This window comes from Crocuta crocuta, unplaced genomic scaffold, assembly GCF_008692635.1.
Source record: "Crocuta crocuta isolate KB4526 unplaced genomic scaffold, BGI_CrCroc_1.0 scaffold229, whole genome shotgun sequence".
Taxonomy (NCBI): Eukaryota; Metazoa; Chordata; class Mammalia; order Carnivora; family Hyaenidae; genus Crocuta; species Crocuta crocuta.
Window position 1 is genome coordinate 2,412,638 of NW_027536464.1, and position 14,629 is coordinate 2,427,266.

A 14,629-nucleotide genomic window follows, 5' to 3' on the forward strand; every position below is an offset into this window, starting at 1 on the left:
ACAGAGGGACAGGTCACAGAGACATGGCCAGCCAGCTTTCAGGCACTCTTATTCGCCCCCCCGTGGCCTTCATGGATATTGCACCAAGCCAATGACCTACGTTAAATTTGCACATCTGTAGAAACAAATGAGGTTTGTTTCCCATGGAAGGGATGAAACTATATCAAGAGTAGAATATTGAGCAAAGTCTGGTGACTGTGCTCTCATTGTAGGACCCATGGAGGAGCATAGCGAAGGAGGGGTAAGAAGTAGGACATCTGGGAAGGAGCTTGGGCTCCAGTGTTACTTACGTACTTGAGGAAACTACTTGGCTCCTCTTTAACCCCCATTTTCCAGGGAAAAATGTAATTGTTTCAGTTCATACTTCGGCAAGGAAGCTGCAGAAAAAAAATAACAGTCCATTAGAGAGTTCCACATAGGACCCTGATTTTCTAAGCCAATTTCAAGTCTATTACTGCCAATGGAAGATGAGCAATGGAGCTCCGGGTGTGGGTGTGTGCTAGCCTCAGACATTCAGGCTCCTTGAGAAGGAGCGATGGTGCTGGAGTCTCCCTCCAGGCAGCTTTCCAAAATGAGCATCCAGCCAGGCCTGCATCATCTTTTCTCTGGCCTCCTGCCATGGCTTGCAAAACGCCCTTCTTCTTGGCACTCTTGCCTTCTTCCAGGGCACGCTCCACTCCGCTTCTGGGAGCAAGCTTCCCAAGATACACATCAGATCACACCATCCCAGAGTGAATCCTTCGGTGGCTTCCTACTGGTATCAGAACAAAATCCGAACTTCTCACCATAGCCTGCAGGACCCTGAAGCTCTCTCTGCTACTTGCCTCTCCAGCCCTCTACTCCTCTCTCTACTCCATCCTGTAGCCACAAGGCATTCATTCAGCTTTGCAAACACACCCAGCCTTTCTTTGTCTGGGTGTGGTGGTGCTGGCCTTTTCCTCTGGTTCAGGATCCTCTTTGCTCTGACATCTCAGAGCTGCTCCTCTCCACCTTCAGGTCTCAAGGGTAATGCCTGCCCCCCAACCCTGGGGAAGCCTTTCCTGATCACTCTGAAATAGTTCCCTCTTCAGTCTCACCTGAACCTTCTCTGTGGGTCCTTCAGGCATTTATTTTATTTCTTTGTTTCCTTTTTTCTTCCTGCTGCCCCAAACAGATTGTATGCTTTATGAACAAAGGGTGACATTTTCGGGTTCTTATTCACTATTGCAATCCCAGTGCCTTTGCACTGTACATGGCCCATAGGAGGTCCTTGAATGGTGGTTAAATGAATATATGAATGGATGGATGGATAAATAAAGTGAAATTTGGGATTTTAGAGGAATACAAAAAGTGAAATTTTACAGGCCTAAAAAAACTGGATGAGGGTGTTGAGGGGGATGCTTTTGGCAAAGGATACACAAAGCTGTCCTGGGCAGAAAATGTGCCAGATTTGAGAGAGAAGCTTGTGAAGTAATCACAGGCACCAAGACCAAACAGAGAAATGAAGATGCTTGGAGAATACTCACACCGAAGTATGGAACGCACAGTATAGAAAAAAATTCTGGAGTTTCTGTCTTTATAATACATTTAAAGTTTGGGGGGAGAGGAGATTTAGGGAAAGCAGACCCAGGAGGGATAAAAACTGAACTGTCAGACTCAGAGCAATTAAGTCCATCAGAACGGAACAACCGCGAAGGAAGGTGAATTTCTTGGCTTATAAACCTTCACATTGCTCCTCTGTGCTTTGGATATGTAAATGCCTTTGCCGACTGGCAGCACGGGAGGAGGGAACAGCCTCCTTATCCATCCAAAGTCTTGCATCTGCTCCAGAATCTTATCACAGCGCTCTAGGTGTAATTAACTTGAGCGATGACATGCCCTTGAGAAGGCTGTCAAAAGCTCTCTCCCCAAAGAACAGTCAAGCACTCTCTGGGGGATCAGAAGCAGAGGGAAGTGGGAAGCCCACCACCCACATCACTAGCATGTAGGCTCCAGGGAGAGGGATCTTAATCTGTTGTAGTTTCCAGACAAAACACCAGGCAAGGGCAAGCATGCAACAACTATTTAATTAGTGTCTAGAAAGAGCCGCACCCTGGGACTGAGATTTCCTGTTCCAGGCTGGTCTCTCTGCCTGGTCTGTGACGTCAGGCAAGCTAACTTCCCTCGGTGCGTTTTTACAACACACACAGGCTGATGTGGCCTCTACTTCCTCACCTAGGAAACTATATAGGCTCTGAAGACCCTTCTAGCTTTAAAATTCAACATATCAATACATCTGTAAATCATGTATGTATCAATATATATTTGCTTGCAGCTCAGCTAAGCCTAACTGATAACAAGTGGACTACTGTTATAGTTGTCCGATAAAATATAAGACACCCAGCTAAATTTGAATTTCAAATAAACCACAAATACTTTTTTAGCATAAGTAGTTCTGTGCAATATTTGAGACAAATATTTAGGGCCTTTGCCAAATCTGACCACTTTAACTATTTGTCTTCTATCCTCCAGATATCGTAATCTTTTGGAGAGGCAGTAATTCTTACATCTTTGGAATCCCTTACTATTGTGTTAGCCAGATTTTTGGATTTCACAGAGTAAATATTATCAGATTTTCTTTGAGGGCAAAACAATTTTTTATTCTGGTAAATAAGAGGATTTATAAACATCATTGCTTTACTGAAGAAAACCAGTTAAACATTAAAAATTCTGACATAAGAGCACTTGGATGGCTCAGTCAGTTAAGCATCCAACGTTCGCTCAGGTCGTGAGCTCGCAGTTCACAAGTTCATGCCCCGCATCAGGCTCTGTGCTGACAGTTCAGAGCCTGGAGCCTGCTTCAGATTCAGTGTCTCCTTCTCTCTCTGCCCCTCCCCGATTCGTGCGCATGCGCGCGCTCTCACGCTCTCAAAAATAAACATTAAAAACATTTTAAAAAACTGACAAACCCTCATTTTACATAATTATATACTTATCATTTATACCTATATGAATATTTATATATATTTACAATGATATAGTTATAATTATATGTAATTATATTAATCATTAAAAAATGTTATCTTTACAAAATACTAAATTGTCCTTTTGTTTGTGGGTTTCTAAGACAACCAGGTGATACTTCTCATCACTTTGGCACTGCCCAGCTGCTCTGTGTTTGCAGGCTTCAGCTGTGTGGTCCTGGCACCACTTAAAATTTTTTTTTTGCTTTAGCTGTCAGGAAAGTCTGAGTTCAACTGGAGCTCAATTGCTATAGGTATCTCCTCTTCTTTCTCCATCCCTTGGCTCCTGTGCTGTCCTTCAGGCTCTAAACCTTTTAATGAATGAACTTTAACTTAAGATGCCTCAAGAACTTCTGAAGTATGGAGGGGAAACCCCTTTCTTATAGTGAGGCCTCAACAAATGATGCTGTAGGCAAAACATGTGAATATTAAGTGGTGTCTGATTATAGTACTTGCTGAAGATGATTTTTTTTTAGTGAATTCTTATTTTTAATGTCCCATTCTTAGAATTTTAGTAAGTGAGAGCTAGAAAGGTAATTGCAACTTCTAATCCAATTCCAGACCCACCAAGTTGGGACTTTGGGGGATAAGATCCACAAATCTACAGGATCCGAATCACACTGGTCCACATGCCCTCCTAGTATGTATCAAAGGGCAATATGTGGTTTTACAGGTTTTATGGGATTGAGCACAACAGAGTGAAGTCGCTGTTATATGAATAGGGGACAGACACGGGTGAAAAACACAGCACCCAACATTTTTAGCAAATTAATGGACTTTGTTGGGCGACAAGGAGGGCAAGTAAAGGTGTTCATTAATTTCTGTTCATCTGTATAGTAGAAAGTTCTTGCTGGGTGAAGAGAAATGAAAGACCAAGAAGATTTACCTTGAATAATAGCAACATCCATCTGGCATCTGTTCTGGGATTTCACAGTTCACTAAGTACTTCTCTTGTCTTGCTTTGATCCTCACCACAGGAGATTTAGCAAGGTGGTATTGTTTTCCACCTTAACTCTGCAGTTGAGAAAATGGAGGCACAGTCGCTGTGTTTGCGTGGTCATAAAAGAGGTAGAGTGAGATTTGCATGCTTTCTAGTCCTAAATGTCTCTGAAGTTGGCTAAGACAAGCCAATGTCTTTGTCAGTTAAAATGATTTACATGTTTCAAAAGTGACTTTGTGTTTCAAAAGTCACACAATTCTATAGTATTATAAGAAAATCCAAATAATTCAGAAAAACATATAGATTAAAAAGAAGAGTGTGTCCCATCCTGCTCTGGTCCTGAGCAGTTTGGTGAGTTTTTGGGTTTCCTTTCCAGACCTTTTTTAATGAGTTTACATGCATTTATCGGTAAGGCTTTTTTCTTTCCTTCTTCCTTTTTTAATGGATCAATCTATACACATTGCTGTGCTTTGCTTTTCTTAACATTATATCTTGGCCATTTTTTCAAGTCCTTAAGTAGAGATCTACCTCTTTGGTTTTAAGTGAACCATGTTTGAAAACAGAATAGAAATCTTTGTGTACACTGATAAAGAAATATTATATTTACCACCAATGTGTAATAACTGAGTGGACTGTGTAAGGAAAGGGGTACTGATGCTCAGAAATGGGGTAAACTGACTCTGATAGTGTCAGTTTAGAAAATTTCCCTGAAGAACAGGAACTTCGGAATCAGAATCACAAATAGCCTAACAAAGCCTTGAAAAAGCAAATAGCTGCCTCAGTTTCCCCATCTAAAGAATAGGGATACGAATAACATATGTTCCAAAAGGTTATCGTAAAGATTAAATAAGATAACTCACATTAAATGGCCAGCACAACCACCGGTGAAGACAATGATGATGACCACGACGCCAACTCTCCTTAGTTCGTGAAAGTCAGGTAGAAGTTTGGACAAAGAAGGGGGGCTTAAATTGCGAGGTTATCGATACCTAGAATGGACGCTCCAGGGGATACTTTTTATTAAGAGCTACCAAATTAATCCGCTGTCTGGGATGCCCCTGGAGACAACTGAGACCGCGAGACTCTAGTTTTGGAAACTTCCAGTTTTGGAAACTTCAAGACCTGGTAATTTGGCTAAACCTTTGTGGGAACGGAGGACTACAATTCCCAGGCTGCACTACTCCAGTTCCGCCCCGCCCACGTCGTTGCGTGTCATCTAATTCCCGCCAGGCTCATGGCTCAAACTACAGGTCCCGGAAGACCTTGCTGCACCAGTCCAATCACCGGGCTCATCACTCTCACTTTGTGAAGCGTAACTGCGGCCGCGTTGCCCGCTGGGAAGCGAAGTTCGCCGAGACTGGACTCCCCCTCCCCCTCCAGGCCCAAGCGCGGCAATAAGGTGGGCAAGCTGGCGGTGCTGGAATACCCGCTTTTAACCGATCACCAGAAAGGGTAATCTAGCTCGGGAGGGGTCTGGAGAAGCCCCTGGGTTCAGGGAGGCCTCAAACGTGGCTCGCGTCCAGTGCCTATGGGTGAGAAGGCGGGCGAGACCAAATGCCAGCTTGGGAGAGGGAGTGGGGCCACGGGGAAGGGTGGATCCAAGTGTAGATAATAGGGGTGGGAGTGGGGCGTGGCGCTGTTATTGCCCAGCGGGGCGGAAGGCGCGCCCGCAGAATGGGGTGGAGCAGGGGGTCGCAGCCGAGAGGCAGCGGGCTGTTGGTGTGGGTGGGTGGGGATGGCTTCTGGATTTGAGGGCTGATTAGTGGGATTTCTTCATACTCTGGCCTTGCCTCCCGCAGTCTGCGCACCCGGCCTTGGGCCTGGATAACTTGGGGGTGCAGGAGAGCCCTGGTTGGAAAGTTAGGAGGTGTTACCCAGGAAGCCTGAAGGTTTCACCCCTGACCTGGGGACAAAGCCTTTGCCATATCCTTCGTAGCTGCTGGTGACTAGAGGAGGTGAAAGGTCTCAGGGGGGCACCATGGAAACCCCATGTGTTGCAGAGCTCGGTCCAAAGGGAGTCTCAGCAGCAAGGAAAGCTTTAAACCCTCTCAGAGGCCGAACGGTGCTGCTGGACTCCATCCCCATGTCATCATTGCGAACATTCACGGATGGAAGTCTAGTCAGAACCAAGCCAGAGAAGTGGGTGTCCAGCTCCTTGGTTCTAGAATATTGTAAAAGGTTGTATTGTTCATAGAAAAAGTCCAAGTAAATAAATTGAAAAAAAAATCAGGATACCAAACTATGTAATGATCCTTTTTTGTAACACATGTTTCTCTTGAAGATGTGGCATGCATCTGTGGATGGAAATTTTAAAAAATCACTCTAAACTACTCTAAACCGCTAACAGTGCTTATTGATGGGTGGTGAGATTACAGACTAATTTTACTCTTTTCTGTACATCTTTTTGTAGCATCTGAATTTGCACAATGAGCGTGCATTACTTTTTTTTTTTTTTTGCTGATTTTTCCAAAAGAGTCGTGGTTGCACTACGGTGATGCACTTTGCACGGCAGGCACTAGGGCCGACTGATTTGTGGCTTTCACCTGGCCTCCTCCAGGTTGGTTTGCCAGAAATGATGACAGGATTGAATTTGAGGGATGAATTTAGTGTGCAGTCTATGTGAGGCTAATGCTACTTTCCTTCTTTGTTTCTTCCAGGTTGGCCACAGGCTATGTTAGCAGGTGTCACACCATGGTATGTGGCTGCTTTGTCTGTCAGTCTAACCCATGATCACCTCTGGTTTGAACTGTCACCCTTCTCATCTGATAGATCTAGGTTGCACTGCATAACTTCCTTGGGAATCTGATACCTCACATTGGCTGTGGGGGGAGGTGGCGATGAGAGGGAGAAAAATATTGCAGCAAAATTACCTTTGGATTCGATCTCACCTTGCTTTTTTGCTTTTTTGTCAGTGTCTTTGTGTTAGTGTATGCTCCCTATTCCCCCTGTGTGTGTTTGTGTGTGTGTGTGTGTGTGTTTAATTATAAAAGAAACTTTAACATATCCCTTGATTGTGTTCCTTGTGTATTTCCTGGGACAAAAGCTTGTGAAAATCAAGGTAGGAGCATGGCAAATAAATATATGTGGTATTTATTTCAATATTGTTTTTGCTTCCTCAGCTTCTGCCAAGTTTCTGATTGAGGAGTGACGTCCCTGCATAAGCATTTCCCTGTTAAAATGTCCTTGCCTCTCACAGAGCAGCAGAGGAAAAAAATCGAAGAGAATCGACAAAAGGCCCTGGCCCGTAGAGCTGAGAAATTATTAGCGGAACAGCATCAGAGCGCGGGTTCTGGCTCCTCCATTGCCACCAACTCTTCTGGGTGGAAGCAGGGCCCGCCCCCCAGCCTTCCCAGGGAGCCTCCTAAGCCAGGGAGCCATGGTGTCCTTTTAAAGCAACAGAATCTCAGCAGTTCATCCACCAGTGACCAAAGACCCCCTAATCCCCACCATTTTCATCTAGGCACGCCACAGCAGGCAAAGGGGAGCGGGAAGATGCAAGAAGATGCACCCACAGCCTGCCTGAGCCATGGCCCACCGACTCAAATGACTGCCACCACGGTCTCTCCTCCGTTGGCACAAAGTCCTCCAGAGGTCCGCACCCAACAGCTGCTGTGTTATCGGTTAGGTCAGGCTCATCCTCAGGCTTCACACAAGACCAAATCCCCACCCTTTGCTAACATAACTCATGAGCCTTTGGCCAAAGCAAAGGGTTTCCAGAAGACACCAGCTTCTTCCTTTGGACAACCACATGAGGACCCTGGATTGGACGCCAAGGCAGTGAGGCCCTCCACCTCAGGGCAGAACATATCTGACAGCCACTGTGGTTCAGGGAGCGTGACACCCGGGATGGAAGGAAGTATTCCACCACAGATACCAGGGGCCTCGCTCCACAAAGCAGCAAGCATGCAGAAGGGAACGTGCATAAGGAATGGGGAGCGCTTCCAGGTGAAGATCGGGTACAATGCACAGCTCATTGCAGTCTTCAAGAGTCTGCCCAGTAGAAGATACGGTAATGAGTCTTTGGTCTTGTTCTTCCAATGTTTTTCTTCTAATTTTAGAGTCTCTTTCAATCTGACAGGTTCTCATAAATATGAAGAGAGCGCATTGGCACATTCTGTCCGTCCAGTTGTTAAAAATTATTGTTTTTGCTCATGTTTCCTTTTGTAATAGACATTCCTCCAAACAGCTGCCAAACTTGGGGGCTGCCACAGGGCCGTATGGAGAATGGATGAATATTCCCTGAGAGGTCAGGTCCCCTGCCGGGTGCTTTATTTGTGCTGTAGCACTTCTAACAACAATTTTTTGGGCTAGGTAAATGTTATTTCCATTTTAAAGGCAATAGAACCGGCTTAGTAGGGCGAAGTAACATGCTGCCCTTGGTTCTTCTGGAAGGGCAGAGCCAGGATGTGGCTGGGCTTACAGCAGCTCAGAGAGCATGCTCCTCTCCGTGCTCTGCCTGACCCTTCTGGGCCTCGGAGAACTTGGATTCTAGTCCCACCTCTGACCTTCTCCCTCTTCGGTGAGACCATAACGTCCCAGGTCCTGACCTGAGTTCCTCTCCAGAGAGTAGGAACACTGTCCTCGCTTGTGTTTGCCTGTGGTTCTCCACAGGGATTTTGTACATCGCTGGGGGCCCTTCCTCACCTGATTTGAACTCAACACTCATTCATTCCTGAAGCCAGCTTTTACTGAATGTCTGGGTACAACTTGTAACGACAGTCATCAGCCTCCTTCTGTTTCCTTTCAGATCCTGCCACCAAGACGTGGAACTTCAGCATGACCGACTACAGGGCACTGAGTGAGTAGGCGTGTCATTGCCCAGCATGCAGGGAGAGACTGGTACTCAACAGCTCCCGGAGCCTCAGACGTGGTCCCGCTCATGGTTTACGTAGCATTTAGGACACTCCCGCAGTACTCTTCTGCCTTCTTGCTAAGAACCAGTCTTCGGTGCAGGTCCCCATTTTAACAAAAGCTAGCATTTAAAGGAGCTGCTATGTGCCAGGTTGTTCTAAGTTTCCTACACAGGCATACCTCCGAGGCTTTGCAGGTTTGGCTCAAGACCACTACAGTAAAGCAGATATCACAATGCAGTGACTGAGGTGAACTTTTGGTTTCCTAGTGCACGTAAAAGTTACGTTTGCACCATGCTGTAGCCTGTTAAGTATGTAGTGGTGTGTCTGAAAACATGTAAAAAGCTTAGTTAAAAAATACTTTCTTGCTGGGGCACCTGGGTGGCTCTGTCAGTTGAGCGTCTGACTCTTGATTTTGGCTCAAGTCATAATGTCACAGTTAGTGAGATCGAGTCCCATGTCGGGCTCTGCGCTGGCAGTGTGGAGTCTGTGAGGGATTCTCTCGCTCCCTCCCTCTCTTCCTTGGCTTGTGCGCTCGCGCTCTCTCTCGCTCTCTATCAAAATAAACTTTAAAAAAATACTTTATGGCTAAAAAATGGTAGTTATCACCTGAGCTTTCAGCAAGTTGTAATCACTGACCACAAATCCCTATGACAAATATAATAATAATGAAAAAGTTTGAGATACAGCAAGAATTCCCAAAACATGACCAAGAGGGAGTGAGCAGATGGCTGTTGGAAAAATGGCGCCGACAGCTTTGCTCAATGCAGGGTCGCCACAAACCTTCAACTTCTAAAAACGGTATTTGCAAGGTACGGTAAAGCAAGGAGCAGTCAAACAAGGTATGCCTGTTTACGCCAAGTCTTCTGTTTCTCGTAACAGCCATTCTACAGATGTCTGGGAAAACAGAGACCCAGAGAGGATAAGGAACTAAAGTACGGTCACACAGCCAATGAGCCGCACAGCTGGGATTCAGACCCACACAGTGTGACTTCAGAGCGCGTGTGGCCGCCAGAGCACTGGCTCCAGCCAGGACAGGCAGCGGGGTTGCTACCCCGAGAGGTGGCGTCCATCCTCACAGCACCGCATGCTGGTTAAGCAGAGAGCACAGGCCCCAGCGGGCACCGCTAGCCAGGTGTGACCGGTCGTCAGAGCCCCCAGGTGCCCTGCTCTGTCTTCTCAGATTGTACTGACTCTTAACACCAAGGGTTTCGTCACTTTGGTGCCTGGAGCCTATGTCTCTGCCAGCATGTTAACCCTGGGCGTTCTGGTCTCCCATTTTCCTACTCTCTTTCCTCAGCCTTTCCTATGCCCCCTCTTTTCCCACCCAGCTCAAATAGGGAAAGGTGAGGCAGGTTGAGGTCACTTCTCTGCAGGTTGGGAGCATGCAGTAGAATTGCCTGGAGCCACCAGTAGTTTCTGGGTGGGAGAGGTGATGAGACTGCCCCCTGCAGAATTTCCTGTGTCTCTTTAAATGTATGACTTCAGGTGGTATCCCTTTGGTAGCTACTGGTGACGTTTTGGGGGGAGGACTGACTTTTACTGTTATATTAATCCATGTGTTAGGTGTTGGGAGGGGGAGAGCCAGTACTCTGGGTTAAGATTGCAGGTTTCAACAGCTGGTTTTCTCATTTTTTGCTCAGTTTAGACCAGTGAGTTCGGCTGGGTTTTTTTGTTGTTGTTTTTTCACTGCTGTGCCCACAATGCATGGTGACTTGGATGACTTCTGCTTTTGCAAATTCATTTCGGTTTTCTGTGTGATATGGTTGCTTCTTGTAATGCCCCACATCTTTTTTAAAAAACTGGTTATTGAGTGGCACCTGGGTGGCCCAGCTGATTGAGCATCTGGCTTCAGCTCAGATCATGATCTCGCAGTTCGTGGGTTTGGGCCCCACATCGGGCTCTGTACTGATAGTGAGGAACCTGCTCCAGATTCTCTCTCTGTGCCCCTGTCCTGCTCGCTCTCTCGCTCTCTCTCAAAATAAATAACTAAGCTTAAAAAAGAAACTGATGGGGGCGCCTGGGTGGCTTAGTTGGTTAAGCGTCCGACTTTCGCTTAGGTCATGATCTCGCGGTTCGTGGGTTCGAGCCCCGCGTCGGGCTCTGTGCTTGACTGCCAGCTCAGAGCCTGGAGCCTGTTTCAGTCTGTGACTCCCTCTCTCTCTGACCCTCCCCTGCTCACGCTGTCTCTCTCTCTCTCTCTCTCCTAGAAATAAATAAAAAACATTAAAAAAAAAGAAACTGATTATTGGGCACAAAATTCTCCATATTGCTTTTAGATGAATTTTACTGATTATGAATAACTTTGCTCCTCTGCCTCCTTACCAGTGTTTTGCACGATTGACCTGCTGTCTGCCTTGAACACTCGTGCAGTGACAGTGAACTTGTGTATTTATCATTGCTCTTTTTTCTCTTTGTTGAAGTACAGTCGACACACAATGTTAAGTTAGTTTCGGGTATACAGCATGGTGACTCAACAGCTCTGTGTGAGGCTGTGCTCAGCACAAGGGCAGCCACCATCTGTCCTTGCTCTTTATATTTCAGATAGGTTTCTGACGTGTCTTCATAATAGCATACACTTTTTATCAGTGTCACGTGTAAAGACTATCAGTCCTGCTGCCAACTTGCTTTAGGCGCACCTGTGGGTTTTGCCTTTATAACCCCTACCGCATCCTGCATCGTATAGAAAGTATATCATCGTGCAGAGAAGAACAATTATTCCTCCATAGTCCCCCTACTCAATTAACCGCTATTAACATCTGATTCTGTTCCTTCCAGCCTTTTATCTATGTGTTAAAACATATGCCCTTTATATTTGTAATACAATTTTGTCTTTTTTTACTTAGCGTTCCAGCAGAAGTATTTTTATATTAATGGTGAACGTTAACCACTAATTCTGAGCCAGGAAGAGACAGGTGTCCGTTAGACCACTGTGACCTCTTAGAAAATGGTTTCATACAGTTAAACTTAATACTGTTTTTTTGTATCTTTGTCTTTTCCAAAATTTCTTAGTAAAAACAATTAATGGCTACATAACATTCCATGGCAAAATTTGTCACAAGTTGCTTAAATCATTTCCCTTTTATTTCATTTGTATCTGCTCTGGGTTTTTCCAGTGTTTAAGCTGTAAGCAATACCTTTATCTGTTAATGTCTGTGTTTTCAGTTGTCAGCTTGGATAGATTCCTGGAAGTGGAAGCATGATGATCAGTGCTCAGAACTCTTGTTAGATAATGCCGTATTGTTTTCCAAAAGGTTTTATTCCCAACTAGCAAGGCAGATATCTGGTTATTTGTTTTTTTACATTTATTCATTTTGAGAAAGACAGAGAGAGAATCCTGAACAGTGCAGAGCCAGCTGCGGGGCTTGAACCCACAAAATGGGAGATCATGATCTGAGCTGAAATCAAGAGTCAGATGCTCAACTTTCTGAGCTACCCAGGTGCCCGTGTTTTTTTGGTTTTTTTAATCTTGCAAATTTGATGAATAAAAATGGGTTTTTATTTCTCTGATTATATGTGAACTCGAACATTTCTCCAGATGTTAGTCATCTCTCCCCTCTTTTGAGTTTGTTAGCAAGCTCTGCTCACATTTCTTGCAAAAATCTTTATTTGGTAGTTTTGCCTTGTAATTCCGTTTGGGTTTTTTTTGACAGTTTAGTTTTATATAGTCCAATCTGTTAATCTATAAAATGCATCTGTAACAGATAAAATAAGGCTCGAAACTGCATTTTTGGACTGATGGTTCTGTGTTTCTTTCTCTGGTCTTTCAAGCAGTAGCAGAGCAGTGACCTGGGGACTGGGTGAAGGGGGTGACTTCTGGGTGTTGACCTCAGTGGCTTCTGTAACACAGCCTCAGAAATTCCTAAATAAGTTCACACATCTTGTTGAGATCCCTCCTCCCCCTGTTCATTTCTGAGTTGTGCATTGTTTAATTGGAACACTTAAGGAGCAGAAGTCACATTCAGTAATCCTGGAATTCCCAATGCCCCAGGGAAAGCATGCTTTCAGGCCTTCCTAATCTAACCATGCTTTGCTTTCCTCCCACCCTTGCCCTCCTCCTTTGCCTGCCTGAGCACCACAGGGCCCAGTGAAAGTCATCCACGTTGTCACATATGTCCTTTTCTTCCACAGTGGAAGCAGCCCAGCGCCTCCCCTCCGTCACCCTGCAGCCTCTGGAAGAGACTGAGGACAGCATGGAGTCCCCCTCCGCTGGTGGTGTGGCCCAGACCCGCCTGCCCCCAGCTCCCTCCCTTGCCTTTGTCAAAGGGCAATGCACGCTCATCTCCCGGGCCCGCTTCGAGGCAGACATCAGCTACTCTGAACCTTTGATTGCACTGTTTAAGCAGATGGATTCCAAAAGTTACGGCAAGTACTTGGCTTCCATCTGATTCTTAGGATACACAATGGTCCGTGGTCTCAGAGCAGGTTATTTTTCTCTGTCTGAATAGTCAGAAATGATTTCTGTCCCTAGGAGAGCTTGAAAAACAGGCATATGCCATAAAAATAAATACCCTTGGGTAGACTGAGTCAGTGGTTGTCCCACTTGAACGTGCACCCAAGCCACCTGGAGGGCTTGGTGAAACAGATTGCCAGGCCTGGCTCCCAGAGTAAACACTGAGGCCCAATTCCCACCGAGAGACACTGATTTAATTGTTGCGAGGTGGGGCCTGGGCATTGGTGTTTGTAAAAGTGTAATCATCAGCCAGAATCGAAAACTGCTGGCCAAAGCGAAGCACCTGTGCTTTATTTTTTGTGAGGCTCTTCAGAAGGTGCCCCATGAGAATAAGGGGCAGAAGTTAGTGTTAGAATTCTGAACTGCCGGGTTTCATTCTCAGCTTGGGCTTTTATGTAGCTGCTTGGGATCGATATTTCCCATCCTTGAAATGGTTTGAGTCTTTTCCTTAGGTGAGTAGAAAGCAAACCCTTGAACCCGCATGCCTTTGAGACCTCATGTTCAGGCAGTGTTATGGAGGAAGCCTCTATAGAATCACCTGCACAGTGAGCTTTCATCAGGGTTGGGGGCTCCTTCAGGAGAAGGGCGATGCCTGCTATTACTGTTTTCTTCCTTGGATGGATTGAGTTTTAACTCACAAGGGCAGCCTGCCGAGTTCCAGGATTTGGGTGAGCTGTGCCGGGGCCTGGCCTGAGTCATGAGACGAGTCACTCACACAAGGGCCAGGGTTCTTTACCTCCCAGGCTCCCTTGGGTTTTCGACTTCAGTGTGGTGTAGCCCACCCTTAAGAGGCCGGTACAGAAGGCTTGTGTGTATTCCACAAAGTGTGGCCTTTGAAATCACACACCAAACAGATATGGTCTGCTATTCTGGAAATGTGAACAGCTAAAATACTGGCATTCAGTCCTGCGCACACTCAGACATCTAGAAACCATGATTGGATTTTTTGTTTGTTTATTTGTTTTGCCATAACTACTATTCACAGACTTTCCCATTTGCTGTTCTGCCGCTGTCAGCGTCAAGCTGTTGTCAGGAAGTGTCCTGTACTGTTCTCACCGCGGGAGTAGCCTGTCTGCCTTTGATCTGTCAGATTACACAGGGGGCCTCCTTGCTTTTTTTTCAGAAGCCTACTTACTATGTGTATGCGGCTTGTTCCCTAACCGCCTTGCTTTCTTGGTGGTCCTCCAGAGAAGAGTGCATGTTTGCTGTCCAGAGGCATTTATCTAGTTGAAGCACCACGGTTTTTGCATAAGGTAGCTCAGTAGGGAAGCCTCTCTAAGAACTTAGGTGGCATTGGGTAGTGGGATGCTCACCCTTCTTGGTTAGTACGGTGTGTGGAGTGGGCTGCGCTCTACTGCAACAGATGGCGTCACGCTGATAGCGACAATACTAATGATTTATAGTT

The 14,629-nt window shown here is 45.8% G+C and overlaps 1 protein-coding gene across 7 annotated transcripts in view; it reads left to right on the forward strand.

Annotated features, from left to right (window-relative positions):
- Positions 1–5,248: 5,248 nt before the first annotated feature.
- SMARCAL1 (SNF2 related chromatin remodeling annealing helicase 1) overlaps positions 5,249–14,629 on the forward strand; it is a 57,659-nt gene continuing 48,278 nt past the window's right edge. For 4 of the 7 annotated variants that reach the window (XM_077748592.1, XM_077748598.1, XM_077748597.1 and 1 more), the window contains exons 1-5: positions 5,249–5,320; positions 6,579–6,615; positions 7,041–7,930; positions 8,669–8,719; positions 12,903–13,136. In XM_077748592.1, the coding sequence (XP_077604718.1) occupies positions 7,099–7,930; positions 8,669–8,719; positions 12,903–13,136 (1,117 nt within the window). In that variant the 5' untranslated portion in view covers positions 5,249–5,320; positions 6,579–6,615; positions 7,041–7,098. Of the gene's footprint in view, positions 5,374–5,414; positions 5,454–6,402; positions 6,479–6,578; positions 6,616–7,040; positions 7,931–8,668; positions 8,720–12,902; positions 13,137–14,629 lie in introns of those variants that run through there. The other 3 variants (XM_077748593.1, XM_077748595.1, XM_077748594.1) reach the window with 3 other exon arrangements.